General features: G+C 39.7%; 1 protein-coding gene across 2 annotated transcripts in view; it reads left to right on the forward strand.

Moving 5' to 3' along the window:
• AR (androgen receptor) overlaps positions 1 to 17,710 on the forward strand; it is a gene marked incomplete at its 3' end in the record, with an annotated part of 299,234 nt that overhangs the window by 252,195 nt on the left and 29,329 nt on the right. The window contains exon 3 of one of the 2 annotated variants that reach the window (XM_080652861.1): positions 2,254 to 2,370. In XM_080652861.1, coding sequence (XP_080508987.1) covers positions 2,254 to 2,370 — 117 coding nt within the window. Of the gene's footprint in view, positions 1 to 2,184; positions 2,195 to 2,253; positions 2,371 to 17,710 lie in introns of those variants that run through there. The other variant, XM_080652862.1, reaches the window with a different exon arrangement.

A 17,710-nucleotide genomic window follows, 5' to 3' on the forward strand; every position in this document is an offset into this window, starting at 1 on the left:
GAGAGGAAATCCAAGCTGTGAAATTGTGGCCATTTTTTTCCTGCTATCAAATAACCATTAATCTTCTATTTCTCTTCCTTTTCCTACCACAGACAATCTTCCTCTGCCAAAAAAAAAAAATCATCCTTAAAATCCCAGTCTATCCTATAAACTAAAGAAGTACAGCAGTAAATGAGAGAAAAACAACCAAGGACTTGGAGAAAGTAAGGGGTGGAGGAAGGAGATGCTCGAGCTCAGGCTGGGGCAGGGCTGGAAAAGTTCTCTGTGTTCTAGAGCAACAGGGTAGGCATCTCTGTCTATTTCTGCAGGTGACTCTATGCTTGTTGATCTATCTGTTCCACTTGTGTATTCATTCAGTCAATTTTTAATTGAGGCCCTACTGAGTGCCAGGCCTATGCTATGAGCAAAGAGGGAAAGTATTGAATGAAATGTGTTTTTTTCCCCAGAGATATATGAATTTTATTCTATTATTTTAACTTTAATTTTATTGTTGAAACTATTACACATATCCCCACTTTCTCTCCCTTTGCCCACCACCACCCAGCCCCTGCCCTCCCTTCCCTCTGGCCATCACAACACTGTTGTCTGTGTCTATGGGTTATAGACATATGTTCTTTGGCTAATCCCTTCACTTTCTTTCATCCAATCCCCCCACCCCAGCCCCACCCCTCTGATAGCTATCAGAATGTTCCCTGTATCTGTACCTCTGATTCTGTTTTTTTCTTCAGTTTATTTTGTTCATTAGATTCCACATATAAGTTAGATCATACGGTATTTGTCTTTCTATGACTGGATTATTTGGCTTAGCATAATATTCTTCAGGTCCATCCATGCTATCACAAAAGGTAAGAGTTCCTTATTTTTTATAGCCACATAGTATTCCACTGTATAAATGTACCACAGCTTTTTTTATCCACTCATCTATTGATGGGCACTTGGGCTATTTCCAGATCTTGGCTATTGTAAATAACACTGCAATTAATATAGGGATGAATATATTCTTTTGGAATTAGTGTTTTGGGATTCTTAGGATATATTTCCAGAAATGTGATAGCTGGGTCCAAAGGCAGTTCCATTTTTAATTTTTGTGGAAACTCCATACTGTTTTCCACAGTGGCTGCACCAGTCTGTATTCCTACCAACAGTGCACAAGGGTTCCCTTTAACAGATGGCTTAATAGACATATGAAAAATACTCAACGTAACTAATCATCAGAGAGATGCAAATTAAAATCTCAATGAGATATCACCTCACACCTGCCAGAATGGTTACCATCAATAAACCAACAAACAACAAGTGCTGGCAAAGATATGAAGAATAAAATATGTTTTTGAGTGAACCTCCATGTCTTTCTTTGAGCAGCAGTGATTCTGAGGATCTGTGTGTTTGTGTATGTATGTTTCTTTGTATCTATGACAACTCAATGTGTGCATGACAGTGATCATTTCTCTTGTTTTGGCTTCAGAGGACTTCCTTTCACTTGCTGTGATTCACTTCACAAAGAATGAGCCTATCTGTTTGATTTTTATAACCTACAGAACTGGGGGTATGATCACTAGCAACTTAAAAACAAATAGAAATCCTATATAAATGCTCTTTTGTGAAAGTTTTACCTGTATTTTTATGGTAAAAAATAACATGTTGCCAGCTGGCGTGGCTCAGTGGTTGAGCGTCAACCTATAAACCAGGAGGTCACAGTTTGATTCCTGGTCAGGGCACATGCCTGGGTTGCAGGCTCAATCCTGAGTGTTGGGTGTGCAAGAGGCAGATGATCAATGATTCTCTCTCACCATTGATGTTTCTATCTCTCTTTCCCTTTCCCTTCCTCTCTGAAATCAATAAAAATATAAACAAAAAGGGAAAAAAATAACGTTATTAGTTCAAGCATGATTACAGAAGTCAGGAAGAGGAAAAGTGACAATTTCCACTAATGATCATTTTCTCATGGGCATTATTGGCTTTTAGTAAAGGTACATAGAACAACTTATTGAACATACCAGTCAGTAGTCCTAATAAAGCAGATATCATCAGGACCTGAATTGTTCATCCTTATGAAAACAAAACAGAATAGTATTAAATTAAACCAGCCTAGTTAATAGATTCTGTGTGATCAAATTGTTTAGGGCCATTCTCTGTCCACTTCTCTCATCTGGTGGGATATATCTTTATGCCCTTTTTGCCTAGAAATACTTAAGGAGAGAGACTCTGGAAAACCATTAACAGGTCTGTCTACTCTTATATTTATTCTCCCAGGGAAACAGAAGTACCTCTGTGCCAGCAGAAATGATTGCACCATCGATAAATTCCGAAGGAAAAATTGTCCATCTTGTCGCCTCCGGAAATGCTATGAAGCAGGGATGACTCTGGGAGGTATGATACTTTTTATTCCTTTTTCTTCTCTTCCCTTTCTCTCCCTCATTCTCTGGTTCTCTCTTTAAACCAGATTTTCCTCTTTGCTATACCTCACTCTGGGGCTAAGCATGAGAGCAGGAGGTGTGAAGCAAGAATCAGGGAGGACTCATCAGGGATGAGTATGGACTTGACTAAGAAGGGTTCCTCAGAGGACATAATGGTACTGGCCTTATGTTGTTAAATGGTGGCTTGGATGAGATAATTAAGAAATTCAGAACAATTACAGGTGCAGGATGACCCAGGCACAGGCTGGCCTTAAACACCCAAGAATATCCATCAGTTAACTGCTGCCAATACTGTAAGGTTGGTCACCTTGGAAAGAGAAGCTGCTTTTCTTTGGAGCCTATGACTAAGCTGCCAAGCAGAGCCAATTTCCTATCCCACACCTCCTAGGGATGAACAGGCCTTTTAATCATTTCCTTTTCCTTGCAAATCTATTGATCATTTCCAAAAGTATTTATTTCAGTAGCACAGTAGCTTGACAGAGGTAAGATATAGCTCTTTCAATGGCGACTCCCCATCATAAGGTTCTCTGTTTCCTAGTCTGTGTCTATCATAAGCACTGGCACCATTCCAGAAAGGCTTAGCTGACACTCATACCCCCCACCAATTTCTCATTTTTCATGTTCACATCTGCTTAATGCCAGAATCATCTCTGCTGCCTGCCACTTCCAGAAAGATACACCTTTCATGAGTAAAGCAAGATCATTAGTCTATTTTTATTTCAAAATGGAACTTGAGGAAAGACAAATCTACTTCTGAATGCCTAAAACTGTAGCTTCATACCTGAATACTCCTTTTCAGCCTATCAGATTCTAGGAAAACCTATGCTCCTAGAATCCTGCCCTTTCCCCTCCCCTCTCAAGGCTAATTTGAAGCACTTGTCCATCTTTAGTTTTGTGTTTGTTTTTTTAATGACATGCTCAATACCTTGTCTGCTTATGTGCATATTCATAAAAACCAACTTGTTTTCTAACCAGGTGTGGGTCTTCATGTGGATAACTCTATACTTCCTTCCTTATAGGCCAGCAATAGTCCTTAAACAGACAAAAGTACTACAAATAAATTGATCCAGGCTCAATATGAGATGGTTTTAAAAGAAGCCTTTCAAGTAGTGTCTAGTATTCCCAGAAATCATAGGCAGATGCTCTATGAGTGGTTTTCCAGGTAGTCACATCAAATGAAACTCAAATATTTAAAAAATCAACCTTGTTCTTGTTTGCTTGGCTTCTCCAGATAAACCTCAATTGTAGTGGGGAGGAAGAAATAAGACTGGGATGGGGAAGTGCAGAAGGAAAACAAAAGGGAAATGTTTTCCATGTGAATTTTATGACCCTATGTGAGGTTTCTGATACACTGAGCTCTCGTTTAGCTGTATGTAAATTGTGTGTAAGAGATGGGGCTTGCAAGTAGAGAACCCCTTAGTTTTCCATCTGTTGATATGCCCACTTTGATGCAGGTAAAGCCTAATGGCAACCAAAGTCCTTGTACATTTGGCTCCCAATCTTAAAATTAGTGTCATGTCTCAGGCAACATCCTATATTATAAAGCAGTCTATGACATGATTACAGTGAATCCCTTTGAAAAGGAGTTTATGTATAACAGATCATTTTACTACTCCTTATAGATGATAGGCATAAATCTATAAATTTTTGGTGAGAGTGGAATGATAAATTTAAAAATTGACTTTATACAGTTGATCAAGTTAAACTTTGAATAGGCTTGGTCAACACAATGAAAATAAGCTGAAAAGTGCTGTGGTTGACTTTATTTCACTTGCATTTCTGTAATATTTACTGTGTTTCTACTATGTACAAGGGACCATGCTAAGCAATAGAGCTTCAGGCAGGCATATTTCAAGAAATGTCTATAAGATAAAAGGATTTTTATGTCATCTAAATGGTCTTGTCTTTGAAATCAGGAAGACCTAGGTTAAAGGCCCAGCTCCATTATTTATTGTGCCCTGTCTATGTCTCAATTTCTTCATCTATAATGTTAGAAATATCACTCTCATGGAGCTATAATGGGAATCATATGATATGATAAATGTGAACATCTTTGGTAAATAACGAAGTGTAAGGGTTTATTATGACAATGAGGTTACTAGTAATTTATCTTGTTAGGATGTTCACATCACTTCCCAGTTGGCTCTTATTCTGAGTTACTTGGCATGTCCTATGATAGTAACAGCTCCAACAGGCAGAGCATCATCAGAAATCACTCTTGATTACCTCAAACCAAAAATACTGTCAAGATCTTTTTGGAGATGATTCTAGTAACTAAGATAATTATATATTATGTTCAAGTACCATGTATGTAAGAACCCAAATGTTTACCCTCTTAGACATCATTGTTTGAAAAACAAACTTTTCCATTTTGCTAAACTTAAGTCTCCATTACTTGCTTCCCTGCTGCAAACACTTGTTAAGTTTGTTGTTAACTTTCAAATTCAATGTATATCACACCTTTATTCAAAAAATGGAAAAAAGAAAGAAAACATCAATACAGAGTAGCCCTTCTGAATACTTTATCATTAGACTTCCCTTTTCATAAGATTTGTGTTTAGCATAGACATTTTGATCAACTTGAAGGAGAATTAATATAATTTTGTTTATTCTTCCCATCATTCAGCTCTAAATTGCATAATCCATTCCAAAATGGCAACTAGGAATGTGGCCTTAGACAGGTCTCTTCTCTCCTCTGAGGTTCAGTTTTCCCATCATAAAATTGGCATGGTAAGCTTCACCAAGAACATGTATGGCACTACCATTTTGTGATTTTATATCTAAAGTCACAGAGGAAGAGTTTTAAGTTTATCAGATCTTTTTTTGTATTGTCTATCTACTTCTTTCTAAAGTATAGATAGTTTAGACTTGAGTGCCTTGACATGCATAGTAATTTTAGCTGCTTCATGTCACATCAAAGTAAGATATATTGTGTGTCTAAAAGTAGACTGGATAGATAGATTAGTGAGGGAGTGGAGAGTAGAAGGGCTGCATTTGTATCTCAGAGAATCTGGCACTCTGGAGTTGATGGCTGCTTGGTCTTCAGGCCTTAAGATCTCTAATGTGTGTCTTTTTTTTTTCTATAGTGTTCCATCTACTGTTTGGTATGGGACCTTCTCAATTCAGAGATACTTAAAACACACAGCCTTTTCCTTCCTGCTTCTAGTCCTATCTACCTATTCATAGCTTTTTTTCCGTAGCAGCTCTTGGTGTTTATGAAAGGATCCTGGAGGTGATTGGATTCTCAGGGATGTTTCCTTGAAGACTACCTCCAGGCTTCCAGCTGCCCATCTACGACAAGGATAGGACTTTCTTTGTACATGGTTCATTTCTGACTGCTTTTGAAAAATCATATATTGCAAACTGCTTCCAAAATCTAACTCCCTTGCCTACTTTTAATTTAAGAAAAAATATAAACATAACTGTCTAGAAAGGGACTTTCTCTCCAGTGAATTAGATATGGTTTTTCTACAGCCTATGTTTAGAATACATATACAGCCACTTCTCACTTTCCTCTGCACTTCTCAAGGATGTGCTCTCAGTTTCCTAGATGGAATGAGAAAGAATGAATTGCTCTTATCTGCCGTCTTCTCCCCTGACTCCTCCGCTTTTCACTTTCCCTCCTATTCCTCCCAAGACATTACTTATTTTTGTGTTTTGCAACACAAAAAGTTCTCAGCCTTTAATAAATAGTATTGGTGCCTGCTACTCTCTCCTTTCTTGGACCAAGGAAGATGGTAGACCTTCAAGACTTTCAGGTAGCAGCCAAACCCCAAAAGAGTAGAAGAAACATGGAACTCTAGAACATGTAAGACTCTGAGGTGTGCACCATTTTCTTCAGAGGTTATCTATAATTGTCTTTTCTACTAGGAGCCTAAACTCTACATCTGAGACTTAAACCTGTTAATAGATCTGCAGGTTTTAATAATCTCCATAATTCTCTAGTTGGGAGGATTGCTCAGGGAACCCCTGGTCATGGTCTGATGTTGTCATGGATACTTTGGTTTCTAGTATTGAAGACAGACAGTCTTGATGCCAGACCTTTCATCATTCTTCATGCTTAAGAGCAGCCCAGTATTGATGCTTCCTTCCTGTGTGCAACTGAGGGATTCCAATGTTGACATGCTACTCATGGAATTGTTCTTAAGAAGACAAATTTCACAGCATTTATTCATCCATATATTTATTCATCCATCCTTCTAAGAAGCCATCTAGATAGTCCACCCATCTTTCCATCTATTCATTCATCTATTTTTCTGTTTAAAAATATTTATTGAGTTTCAACTATGTGCCAAACACTATAGTAGGCGTTTTAAAGAAACAGAGATTAATAACATATGATCCCTGCCCTCAAAAAATTAAACAAGGGGAGAAACACAGTGATAATGAATACATCTTCATTTTAAAGTATAAAAAGAAATGACTAGAAAGATATTGAGTGAGATAGACAGGAAAAGGCATTCAAGGGCACAGATTGAATAAAGGTGCAGAGACATAAAAAAGGCATCGAGGATTTGAGGAATAGCAAGTAGTTTAATATGGTTAGATCTGAGGAGATGGGAAAGACAAGCTGAAACCACATTGAAAATGGATCTGATTATGCTTAAAGGTTTGGACTTCAGACAGTTGAATATTTGCATATGTTCACATATGATTTTCTTTATATGCTTGTTTTTTAAAGACAATTAATGATAGAGTTAAATTTTAGAAAATTAAATAGTAGGCCAGAGAGGAGGAAGAGAAATGGAGAGAGAGAGGGGGGGGAGAGAGAGAGAGAGAGAGAGAGAGAGAGAGAGAGAGAGAGAAATTTGTAGCATTAAATTTTGCTGAACACCTGAGATTGCAGCCTTTGTTTCTGGGGTTTGGTTCCTTCTATTCGTGTTGATACCTACAAGTACTGATCATTTACATATGACCTTACCTTATATAAGCATGTTGTCTTGATATAGGCCAGTGTTTCTCTGTGTGGGTTCTGAGAAAACTAGTTCCATGGTGTAGTCCATGAAAAAAGATTTTTATGGTCAAATAACTTAGGCAAAGTTGCATATTATGGTCTTTCTCAAGAAGATTTATTGTGTATGTTTTCATTTCACAGACATTGCAAGTAGTGCAATAAGGTAAAGTGAGGAGCTTAGCAACTCAGAATTCCCACATTTAATTCATCCACAGAAACCGTTTTTTCACTTAATGCCTGTTAATATCTTATAAAACTACTGTATTCTGGGATACATTTTGGAAAACTTGGATATACACCTATTCCAGGTCATCTATTTTTTAGATGTGCATGTCAAAGAAGGGAATTTTGCCTTTTGTGACAACATGGATGAACCTATAGAGTATTATGCTAAATGAAAAAAGCCAGTCAGAGAAAGACAAGTACTATATGATTTCACTTATATGTGGAATGTAATGAACCAATTAAATTAATAAACACAATAAAACAGACTCATAGATAGAGAACAGACTAACAACTGTCAAAGAGGAGGGGTTTGTGGGGCTGGGTGAAAAAGGTGAAAGTACTATGCAAAAAAAAATGGTGATTACCAGAGGGAAATGTGATGGGGTGGGGGGGTAGAAGAGGGTAAAGGGGGAATAAATGGTGATGGAAGGAGACTTGTAGGGTGTTGAAAACACAGTACAATATATAATTGATGTATTATAGAATTGTACACTTGAAACCTATATAATTTTATTAAGCAATGTCACCCCAATAAATTCAATTTAAAAAAGAGAATGCCTTTAGGACGAAGAGTAGACCATTCTCAATGAATATGCACCAGAGGCTATTAAACCACTAAAGTAAACCATGTTGGGTCTGTATTATTTTTATACACAAAGGAAGAGATGCAATCCAGGCCAAAACAGAGTTATTGCCCAGGTCATCTCATAGGCACAGGTACATATTTCTGACCCGAGGAACATGCTAGACAAATTATTTCTGAGAAATATAATGACTTCCAGTATCGTGCAGAGTAATTACTAAATATTTTGGATATCTATACATTCTTCACTAAAGTTTAATAGTTCTTTTGTGTACTCTCTGACCAGAATTCTAATATCTACCTAGAGCCTCATCATGGAGCTACCACATAATCTCATTGCTAAAGTAGGAGGCCTAGAAATCACATATTTGTAGAGTTTGAGTATCACTGCCTACCCAATGATTGAATCTTCTCTACCTCCAGTGCAGCAGGCAGCAGATTATCATAAAAATCAACAATGTGGGACTCAGTTACTTGGAGTTTCTCCTTTGACTCTCAATAATAGAGCCCTAAAAGTTTTCAGGCTGGAGATGCAAATGGTACATCTCAATTGTGACAAGTGCTACCTTCCCCCTCCCACAGTTCTTAGCTGAGTATTCCTACAGATATGCATAACTGAGGTATGCACAAAAGAGCAGAATAGCCCAATAAATTTTGAAATCAACATGCACAACATATGACAGCACTTGTAATCTCCCCCCCCCAGTTTTATTGAAATAATGACATACAATATTTTATTAAAAGTGTGCAACATAGTAATTTTGTATACATCTCTATAAAATCACCACAATAGGTTTAGTTAATATCCATCACCATACATAGTTACAATTTTTTTCCTTGTGATGAGAACTTTTATGATCTACTCTTTTAACAACTTTTAAATATACAATACAGTATTATTAACTATAGTCACAGGCTGTACATAACACAACCAAAATTTAATTATCGTTTAACTGTAAGTTTGTAGGTTTTTAAAAATTATTTTATTTTATTGTTGACACTATTACAAAATGACTCACACTGAACTCATAGTCTATACCTTTTGACCACCTTCAACCATTTCCCCACCAGCTAACCCCCACCTCTGGTAACTATAAATTTGTTCTCTATTTCTATGAGTTCAGTGTGTTTTTAGATTCAACATATAACTGAGGTCATATACTATTTGTCTTTCTCTGTCTTACTTGTTTCACTTAGCATTATGTTCCAAAGGTCCATCCTTGTTGCAATGGCAATATTTCCTTTTCATGGCCTAATCACCCTTGAATTTACTGCCAATAACCATCTTCCAGTTCGTTACATACATATATGGTGACACATTTTAGAGAAAACAGTATATTTCTCTTGAATTGTAGTTCTCAAGCAAACTTATTGTATGGCGAGACAGAGACTACATATCTTAATTCCTCCAAACTAAATTACCTGGGACAGCATATATATTTTGTAGTCTATCTTTGAGAGTGTGCTTTAGAGAACTATAGTTAGGGGTAAATAATTTTTTTCTAATCATCAAAATTGATTATACCCCATGTCATGTACTTGAATGAGTATCTCAGTTGTAAAATTTCCACTTAAAATCCTTGAATTTTTAAAGTGTAATTGCAGCAGAAAGATTTTATTGTTGTTTACTTTTGCTGTGAGTGCTCCAAAATCCCTCAGTTGCTCTTGACAGAGTAAAATGATATCATAGGCAATGTTTTTCAAAGGTAGTAGGCAGAAAGCTAAAAGTACACAGTACACAATAGGTCATATGTACAAAGGCAAGTATTTTCCAAGTTTAACAATTCAGGAAAAACGTTTTATTTTAACTGTTTTAAAACATTTTACTTTAATTTAAAAAGAGTATCACCTGTTGTTACAAATTGTAGGATATATTCCTTAAGATCTCAAAAGTGTTTAAAATATTTTCTTATTGTTCTGAACTTATAAATACACAATTTCCCTGAGCAAGATGCTTTTATAGAGACTTTTACACATTCTCTGGGATTTATGTTTGTATGAAGTAGAACTAAGAGGGAAAATATACAGCCACACAGAAACCAGAAGAGCCTTCAGGTTGTTTATTACTGATAATATTTCCATGACAAAATATATCTATGAAGTAAATTGGAAATGGCATTGCTACCTTGGATCACCTCTTTTGGAATCAGGTTCCATTCTCCTCAGTCTAGTTAATCCTTACTATAGTTTTTAGATCTCTCTCTCTCTCTCTCTCTCTCTCTCTCTCTCTCTCTCTCTCTCTCTCTTTTCTATTCTAAGGGAAGTCATTTATTTATTTTTTATTTTTATTTTTTTAAATTTATTGATTAAAGTGTTACATATGTGTCCTTATTCCCCCATTACCTCCTATCCCTCCCCCCCACTTAGATCTCTTAAACCATGCATATAAATGTCTTCCTTTTTCCTGCTTAATACCCCCCATTGGACCAATGATTTTGTGCCTGAAGTGAAAATTAATTGTTGAGGGACAGCCTTCTAGCAATCAGCAATTTTAAAAACTGTAAGCACCAATCCTGAAGAAATCACCTGCAGGAAACTAGGAGTGGCATTTGTAACTAAGAAGAAAATCTGGATCTTGGCCAAGACAAAAGGTCACCAGCCCCAGCCTGCACAGTGTGGTATGTCATGTTGGCCACAATAAAACTGAGAGACTGAGGACTCTCCCCAGGGTGGAAAATGAGGCATGGAAGCTTTGATTAGTGAGCTGTTAGGCACATAGACATTAATTTTGAAGCATTCTCTTTTCTAAGCTGAGTAATAATGCTTGTAATATGGGATTATTTGGCTGCTGCAAGAAATTCGGAAGACCGAATAGAGAGTTTTTATTGGGCTCTGAGTGTCTATTGAGATTGTTAAATTCCATCTCTCTTCTTTTCCTCCACATCCTCGTTCTCCACATCCCCTGCCTAATCCTTACACACTGTGTACAGAGAGGCAAACACCCAGTATATATATATATATATACTAGAGGCCCGGTGAACAAATTCGTGCATGGGTGGAGTCCCTCTGGGTGGCCTGCATGGATCTGCTGAAACCCACAGTCCAACGCTGCCTGCAGCTCCTACCTGCCACTCCCGCTCAGCCCGGCTCCACTGTGCCTGCCGTGGGCTCATGCCCAATCAGTCCCAATCTCGGGAAAGGCTCACGCTGCAGCAGCAGTGCTCACCAGCCATGAGCCCTGCATCTGGCACCCTCCAAAGGGGAGTGGCTTGAAGGATCAGGCTGAAACCAGCTCTTCGACATCCCCTGAGGGGTCCCAGACTGCAAGAGGGCTAGATCAGCCTGAAGGACCCCACCGGTGCATGGGCCAGGGAGGGACCGTGGGAGGGCTCCAGGGTGTGTCCAGCCCATCTTGTTCAGTCCTGATCTGCCTGACCCCAGCAGCAAGCTAACCTACCAGTCGGAGCATCTGCCCCCTGGTGGTCAGTGCACGTCATAGCGACTGGTCGACCAGTTGACTATCTGCCCCTTGGTGGTCAGTGCACATCACAGTGAGCAGTTGAGCAGCCTTAGCATATCATTAGCATATGCTTTTATTGGTTGTTTGGTTGTTCTGCTGCTAGGTCTACTTGCATATTATCCTTTTATCATATAGGATATACTGTTTAGTATATTTATCAATAAAGCAGAAAAGAAGGGACAAAAAAGCAATTCCAAGTAAAGAATTTTCCATACCACATTGCACCTCTGTCATACAGGTGGGTAAGAAAAGAGAACAGGAATCTCCAGTCCAAAATGGTAGCTGCCTGCTTTTCCAAATTTTGCATGCTTCCTCCATTCAGAGGACCTGACTCAGGCATCTGATTATCAGGCCTGCTAGGTGCAAGCCCATCTTTAAACTGCTATATTCGACAGTGTTTCTTTTTCATATTAGAAAAAATTCCAGTTTGACAACTACAAGTACCTCAAAATGACCAGACACTGGAGAAAGGCTGGCCTGCCTCATTCAGAATGAGGGTTCTAGAGTGTTATTGAATAACCCAGAAACATCTGGAATCTGAACCTTAAGAGCTTAAGCCCCTGCTCCTGAACACAGGCTCTGATGTTGGGGCTGGGGGCTACTCTCTTAGTTGATGATTCTCCCCCATGGGACTGCTGGTGTTTCCATACCTCACAGGGATGTTGTAAGGACTAGCTCTAGAAGTAGTAACAGTTACCACTTATGTAGTCATATCATGAATGATGTTTTCTGTAGTATGATGGTGTTAGAAGAATACTTTTTAATTGACTTTAGGGAGAGAGAGAGGAAGGGAGGGAGGAAGGAAGGAAGGAAGGAAGGAAGGAAGGAAGGAAGGAAGGAAGGAAGGGGGAGGAGAGAGAGAGAGAGAGAGAGAGAGAGAGAGAGAGAGAGAGAGAGCGAGCTTTGGTGTTCCACTCATTTATGCATTTATTGGTTGATTCTTGTATGTGTCCATGTGTCCTGTATAGGGATCAAACCCAACCTTGGCATATCGGGACACTCTAACCAACTGAGCTACCAACCAGGGCAAGCAGAGTTTTTATTTTATTTTATTGTTCTTGATCATATGTGATAGCAGCCAGGCACTGGCTCACAACTGAAGCTGTAGCTCAGTTTCTTGTTTTCCACAGTATGTTGCTGGGAAGAACATTTGCTGATGCAACTGAAGGTGCTACCTTGAATAAAAGCCACTGTACCTATCTGAGGGTCCTATGGTCATTTCCACTTGGTTAGTAGGCAATTCATTAATTTATCCTTACCTCCATTCTGCTGGACCTCTGTCAAGGACCCATATCTGAAACTCAGGCCCCATCACTGAGCTGAAGGTAGTTTAGCTGTTCACAAAAGTTGAATAAACAAGAACCTAATTTATGCCCCTCCTGAAGGAGCTTCCCCAAGAAGCCAGCCAACCCCTCTTCAGACGGATCAGGAGACTAGAGCCAGACAAGTTTGTTTTTCCTCCACATTCTTAAAGTCAAGGTGACTCTGTTTTCAAGAACACAAACACACTTGAACCTCTCATAAAGAGGAGGCAAAATCTACGAACTAGTGCCTACTTCTCTTGTTTACTATTGAAGTTAGGATGATGGGAGAAAGTGGATCAGGCTTTACTTCTTACTTCTAGCTGTAGTGCACTCACACTCCTCCACTGCTCACTCATATCATATGCTTGCCTCTCCACCAGTTGTGAGGATTTGTTCTTCTGCCAAGCCAGCCTCAAATTTTGCATTGATATAAGAGAAGAGGCACTTAGAATTTGAAATATTTTGCTATGCTGCCTCTGTCCAAGAACCTTCATATTAAAACCACTTTCCTTCTGGTGTATGTGGAGTCTTTAAACCCAGGAGTAACCAAATATGCATGTATATTATAAATTCATGTAGTTACTTTTTCCAGTGGAAAACCTTGGTATGTGAAAGCATTTCTAAGCTTTTTGGTAATGGCCTTATACCCCTCACCCAAGATGGCATCAGGACAGAAGCACTCTCCCTGATTTGTCCAGGGCTTGCATTTTCCACCCTCTTCATTCTCCAGTCTACACACACACATACTACACAATCTCTCTCTCTCTCTCTCTCTCTCTCTCTCTCTCTCTCTCTCTCTCTCTCTCCCTCTCTCTCTCTCTCTCTCTCTCCTTCCTCTGATTCAGCAACATTCTAGAGAGAAGCCAAGAAAGGACTTCAGGAGGGATCTCTCTCTCTCTCTCTCTCTCTCTCTCTCTCTCTCTCTCTCTCTCTCCTCTCTCTCTCTCTCTCTCTCTCTCCTTCCTCTGATTCAGCAACATTCTAGAGAGAAGCCAAGAAAGGACTTCAGGAGGGAGGGGAGTTCACTCTCTTTGGGGCAGTTTTAATCTCCAGACCAACAATAGTTCCTTAAGGTGGATTGAAAGGCTAATGTGTTTTATTTGTTAAATGCTTTCCATTTTTTTAAATGTTGCATATTTCTGCTAGTGATTTTCCTTTAATAAAACCATTAATGCAGCAATGGTATTTTCTTATTTACAACAGACTGACAGAATTAATGCTGTTAACATTGGGCCTTTTTTTTTTCTTTTTTCTTTCTTTTTTTTCTCTCTCTCGTTTGCTTTTCAGGTCATCCTGACCTGTTCAGCTTAGACTGTTTCACATTTGTTTTTAATGTCAGTTTAAATGTAATTGTAAAAGCATGTATGCTCTAAATTCATGTAGTTAATTTTTCCATTGGAAAAGTTTGGTATGTGAAAGCATTTCCAAGCTTTTTGATAATGATCTTATGCCCCTCACCCAGGATGGCATCTGGACAGTAAGCCCCTTTCTTCTGGCTCTGTAGTAGAGAGTGACTTGGAAATAATTTCTGCCAGATTCTGTGCTTTGGCAAGGATATGCAGCATTGCATATTATTCTGTTATTAATTACATTTACTCCTCCATGAGCTAAAAACCATTAGACTAAATAGTCCAACTTAAACCTTGAAAGATAAAATTTGATGTTCCTTTTCATGACTATTCCTCTGACTCAGAATTGAGACTGGGAGGAAAATGGGAGTGTGAGGGGAAGACCAAGGAACCTTCTTTTCCGAGGGAATTTTACCTACACTTATTAGTGCATATGTACACTTGGAAGCACCCCCAACTAATGTCTCATTCCATGCATGCCAGGAACTGGCTCTGTTCCTCATCTCTTGTCGCTGTCCTAGTTCTTCACCACTCATCTCCAGCTGATGGTTTTCCCACTAATATGCTACTCAACCTGATTAAATAGAAACAATATAGCCTGAGAAGTCAGGATAGCTGATTCTAGTCCCTGCTCTGTTACAATATAGCTGTGTTAACTTGGGCAAGACTTAGCATTGGCTTTCAGTCTACTCGTTTGTTTGTTTTTAAGAATTGGTTTGAATGGGAGATCTGGGATAGACAAGATTTGGGGCCTTCAAATATTTTCTTGGCAATCTAACCTGTTCTTAAAACAAAATCTGGCTGCCAAAACCGGTTTGGCTCAGTGGATAGAGCATCAGCCTGCAGACTGAAGGGTCCCAGGTTCGATTCCGGTCAAGGGCATGTAGCTTAGTTGCGGGCACATCCCCAGTGGGAGGTGTGCAGGAGGCAGCCAATCGATGTTTCTCTCATCGATGTTTCTGACTATCTATCACTCTTCCTTCCTCTCTGTAAAAAATCAATAAAATATATTTTAAAAAAAAAATCTGGCATTCCCAAATTTAAATCCTATCTAATAAAAGAGTAATAAGCAAATTAACCATCACTCTGCTACACCCACAAGCCACACCCACCAGCCAATCAGGAGCGAATATGCAAATAAACCCAACCAAGATGGCTAGGGCCACAGAGAGCAGGAGGGAGGCTTGGGTTTCCCTGGCAATGGAGGAAGCCAAGCTTTCCACCTGCCCTTGCCAGCCTATGCCTCCATTTAAGGCTACAAAGTTTCAATGATAGAAGATACATAAACCCAAACAGAAATGGTGGCAGCCACGGAGCTGGAAAGAGCAGAAGGCTAGGGTTACCCCCGGCGATGGAGGAAGCCAAGCTTTCCGCACACCCTGGCCGGCCTAGGCCTCGCTAAGGCTACAAAGTTTCAATTATAGAATATACATAAATCCCAAAAGAAATGGCTGCCGCCACGGAGCAAGCAGAAGGCTTGGCTCCTCTCCAGGCTACAAAGTTTCAATTGTAGAAGATAAAGAAACCCCAGATACCAGGGCCTCCACTTGGGTTGCCAGGGGGCGTGGCCTGCCTGCAAACCACCACAGGCCCCTCACCCAGGCCACCTCATGCCCTAAGGGAACCCCCACCCTGATCCGGGACACCCTTCAGGGCAAACCAGCTGGCCCCCACCCATGCACCAGGCCTCTATCCTATCTAATAAAAGAGTAATATGTAGATTGACCATCACTCCAAGAAACAAGATGGCTGCCCCCATGTGGTCAAAGATCCTGCCCCCATGTGGACACAAGATGGCCACCACAAGATGGCCAGCAGGGGACGGCAGTTGGGACAGACAAGGCCTGCAGGGGAGGGCAGTTAGGGGTGACCAGGCCTGCAGGGGAGGGCAGTTAGGGAAAAAAAAGGCTGGCAGGGGAGCAGTTAAGCATCAATCAGCCTGGCAGGGGAGTGGTTAGGGAGTGATCAGGCTGGCAGGCAGAAGCGGTTAGGGGCAATCAGGAAGGCAGGCAGGCGAGCAGTTGGGAGCCAGCAGTCCTGGATTGTGAGAGGGATGTCCAACTGCCCATTTAGGCTTGATCTTACCGGGATTGGGCCTAAACGGGCAGTCGGACATACCTCGAGGGGTCCCAGATTGGAGAGGGTGCAGGCTGGGCTAAGGGACACACACCCCCATGCACGAATTTCGTGCACCGGGCCTCTAGTATAGAATAAAGCCCTGATGCTCTGGTTTGAAACAAGGTGGGGTTATTGGAGACACATGTTCAGGCCCATTTTATCTCTTTTCGGGGGCTCTCAAAGAAACTTGTAGAACTCTTGGGGCACTACTACTATATTAGTTTGATGTCAGGAGACCCTCACCATTCTGATTCTTGCCCCTAATTAATTTTAATCCTTGTGGAATTGATGTTTCATTGGTTAGCTTTTCCAGAAAGATATTTACCTGCTGGTGATAAAGGAGATGAAATGGAGCAATGTGGGGCTTAGTGACCAACAAGAGTAAGAGACATCATTTATTGACCTACAGAATTTTCTCCATGTTAAGTACCTAGTATACATTCTCTTTGGGAATATTACAACAACGCTGCAAGGTAGATCCTATGATTATCTTAAGGATCTGAACCCTGTTAGTTTGTCCCTCAACTTTGGGCTTCAGTCTAGTTGCCTGAGATTGAAGGTAATACTTCTTATAGGTTGCTAAAGTAGGCAGTTTCTCAGAATGTTTTTTAGCTAGAGATCCATTCTTATTCTTAGAAAATTTCAAAACCTTCCCATGGGCATGCACCTTTACAGAATTCAGAGCACTTTAACTAAAATCATCTAATTTCCTTCTAATAATAGTCCTATGCAGTAGTCAGGCCAGATTGTCACCATTATACAGAGGAGAAAATGGAGGTTTATGAGAAATTAAGGGAACATGTCCAAGGCCAAAGATGCAATAAGACTCTGAATACCACCACCTTTTCTTTATTCTGAATAACTTTTTAGAACTTTGATGTCATCGTTGCATTTTGCCCCCTTAAGCTCAGTACATTTTTCACTATGTTTCAGTCTTGGAAAGTCCTTCTAGTAGTGTAGACTCTTCCCTCTACTTTTAGACACCATCATGTTGTCTATATTCCTTGTTAAATACCTTATTGATTAGATACTTTATCCCCACTTTTCAAATGAGGAAATTGAGGTACAGAGAGGCTAAGTCTTGCTCAGTCTCACAGCTAGTACGCAATAGAGCCAAGCTTACAACTAAGACAATTTGACTCCAGACTCTTTGCTTTTAACTACTACCCTTTACAAATATACTAGTGGCCCGGTGCATGAAATTCATGAACATTAAAAGGGAATTAATTAGAGGAAATATTTTAATATTGCTATTTGCCCTTTCTCCATAATAGAAGTGTCAGAGATGAAAGAAAATTAG

This window comes from Plecotus auritus (assembly GCF_963455305.1).
Source record: "Plecotus auritus genome assembly, chromosome: X".
NCBI lineage: Eukaryota > Metazoa > Chordata > Mammalia > Chiroptera > Vespertilionidae > Plecotus > Plecotus auritus.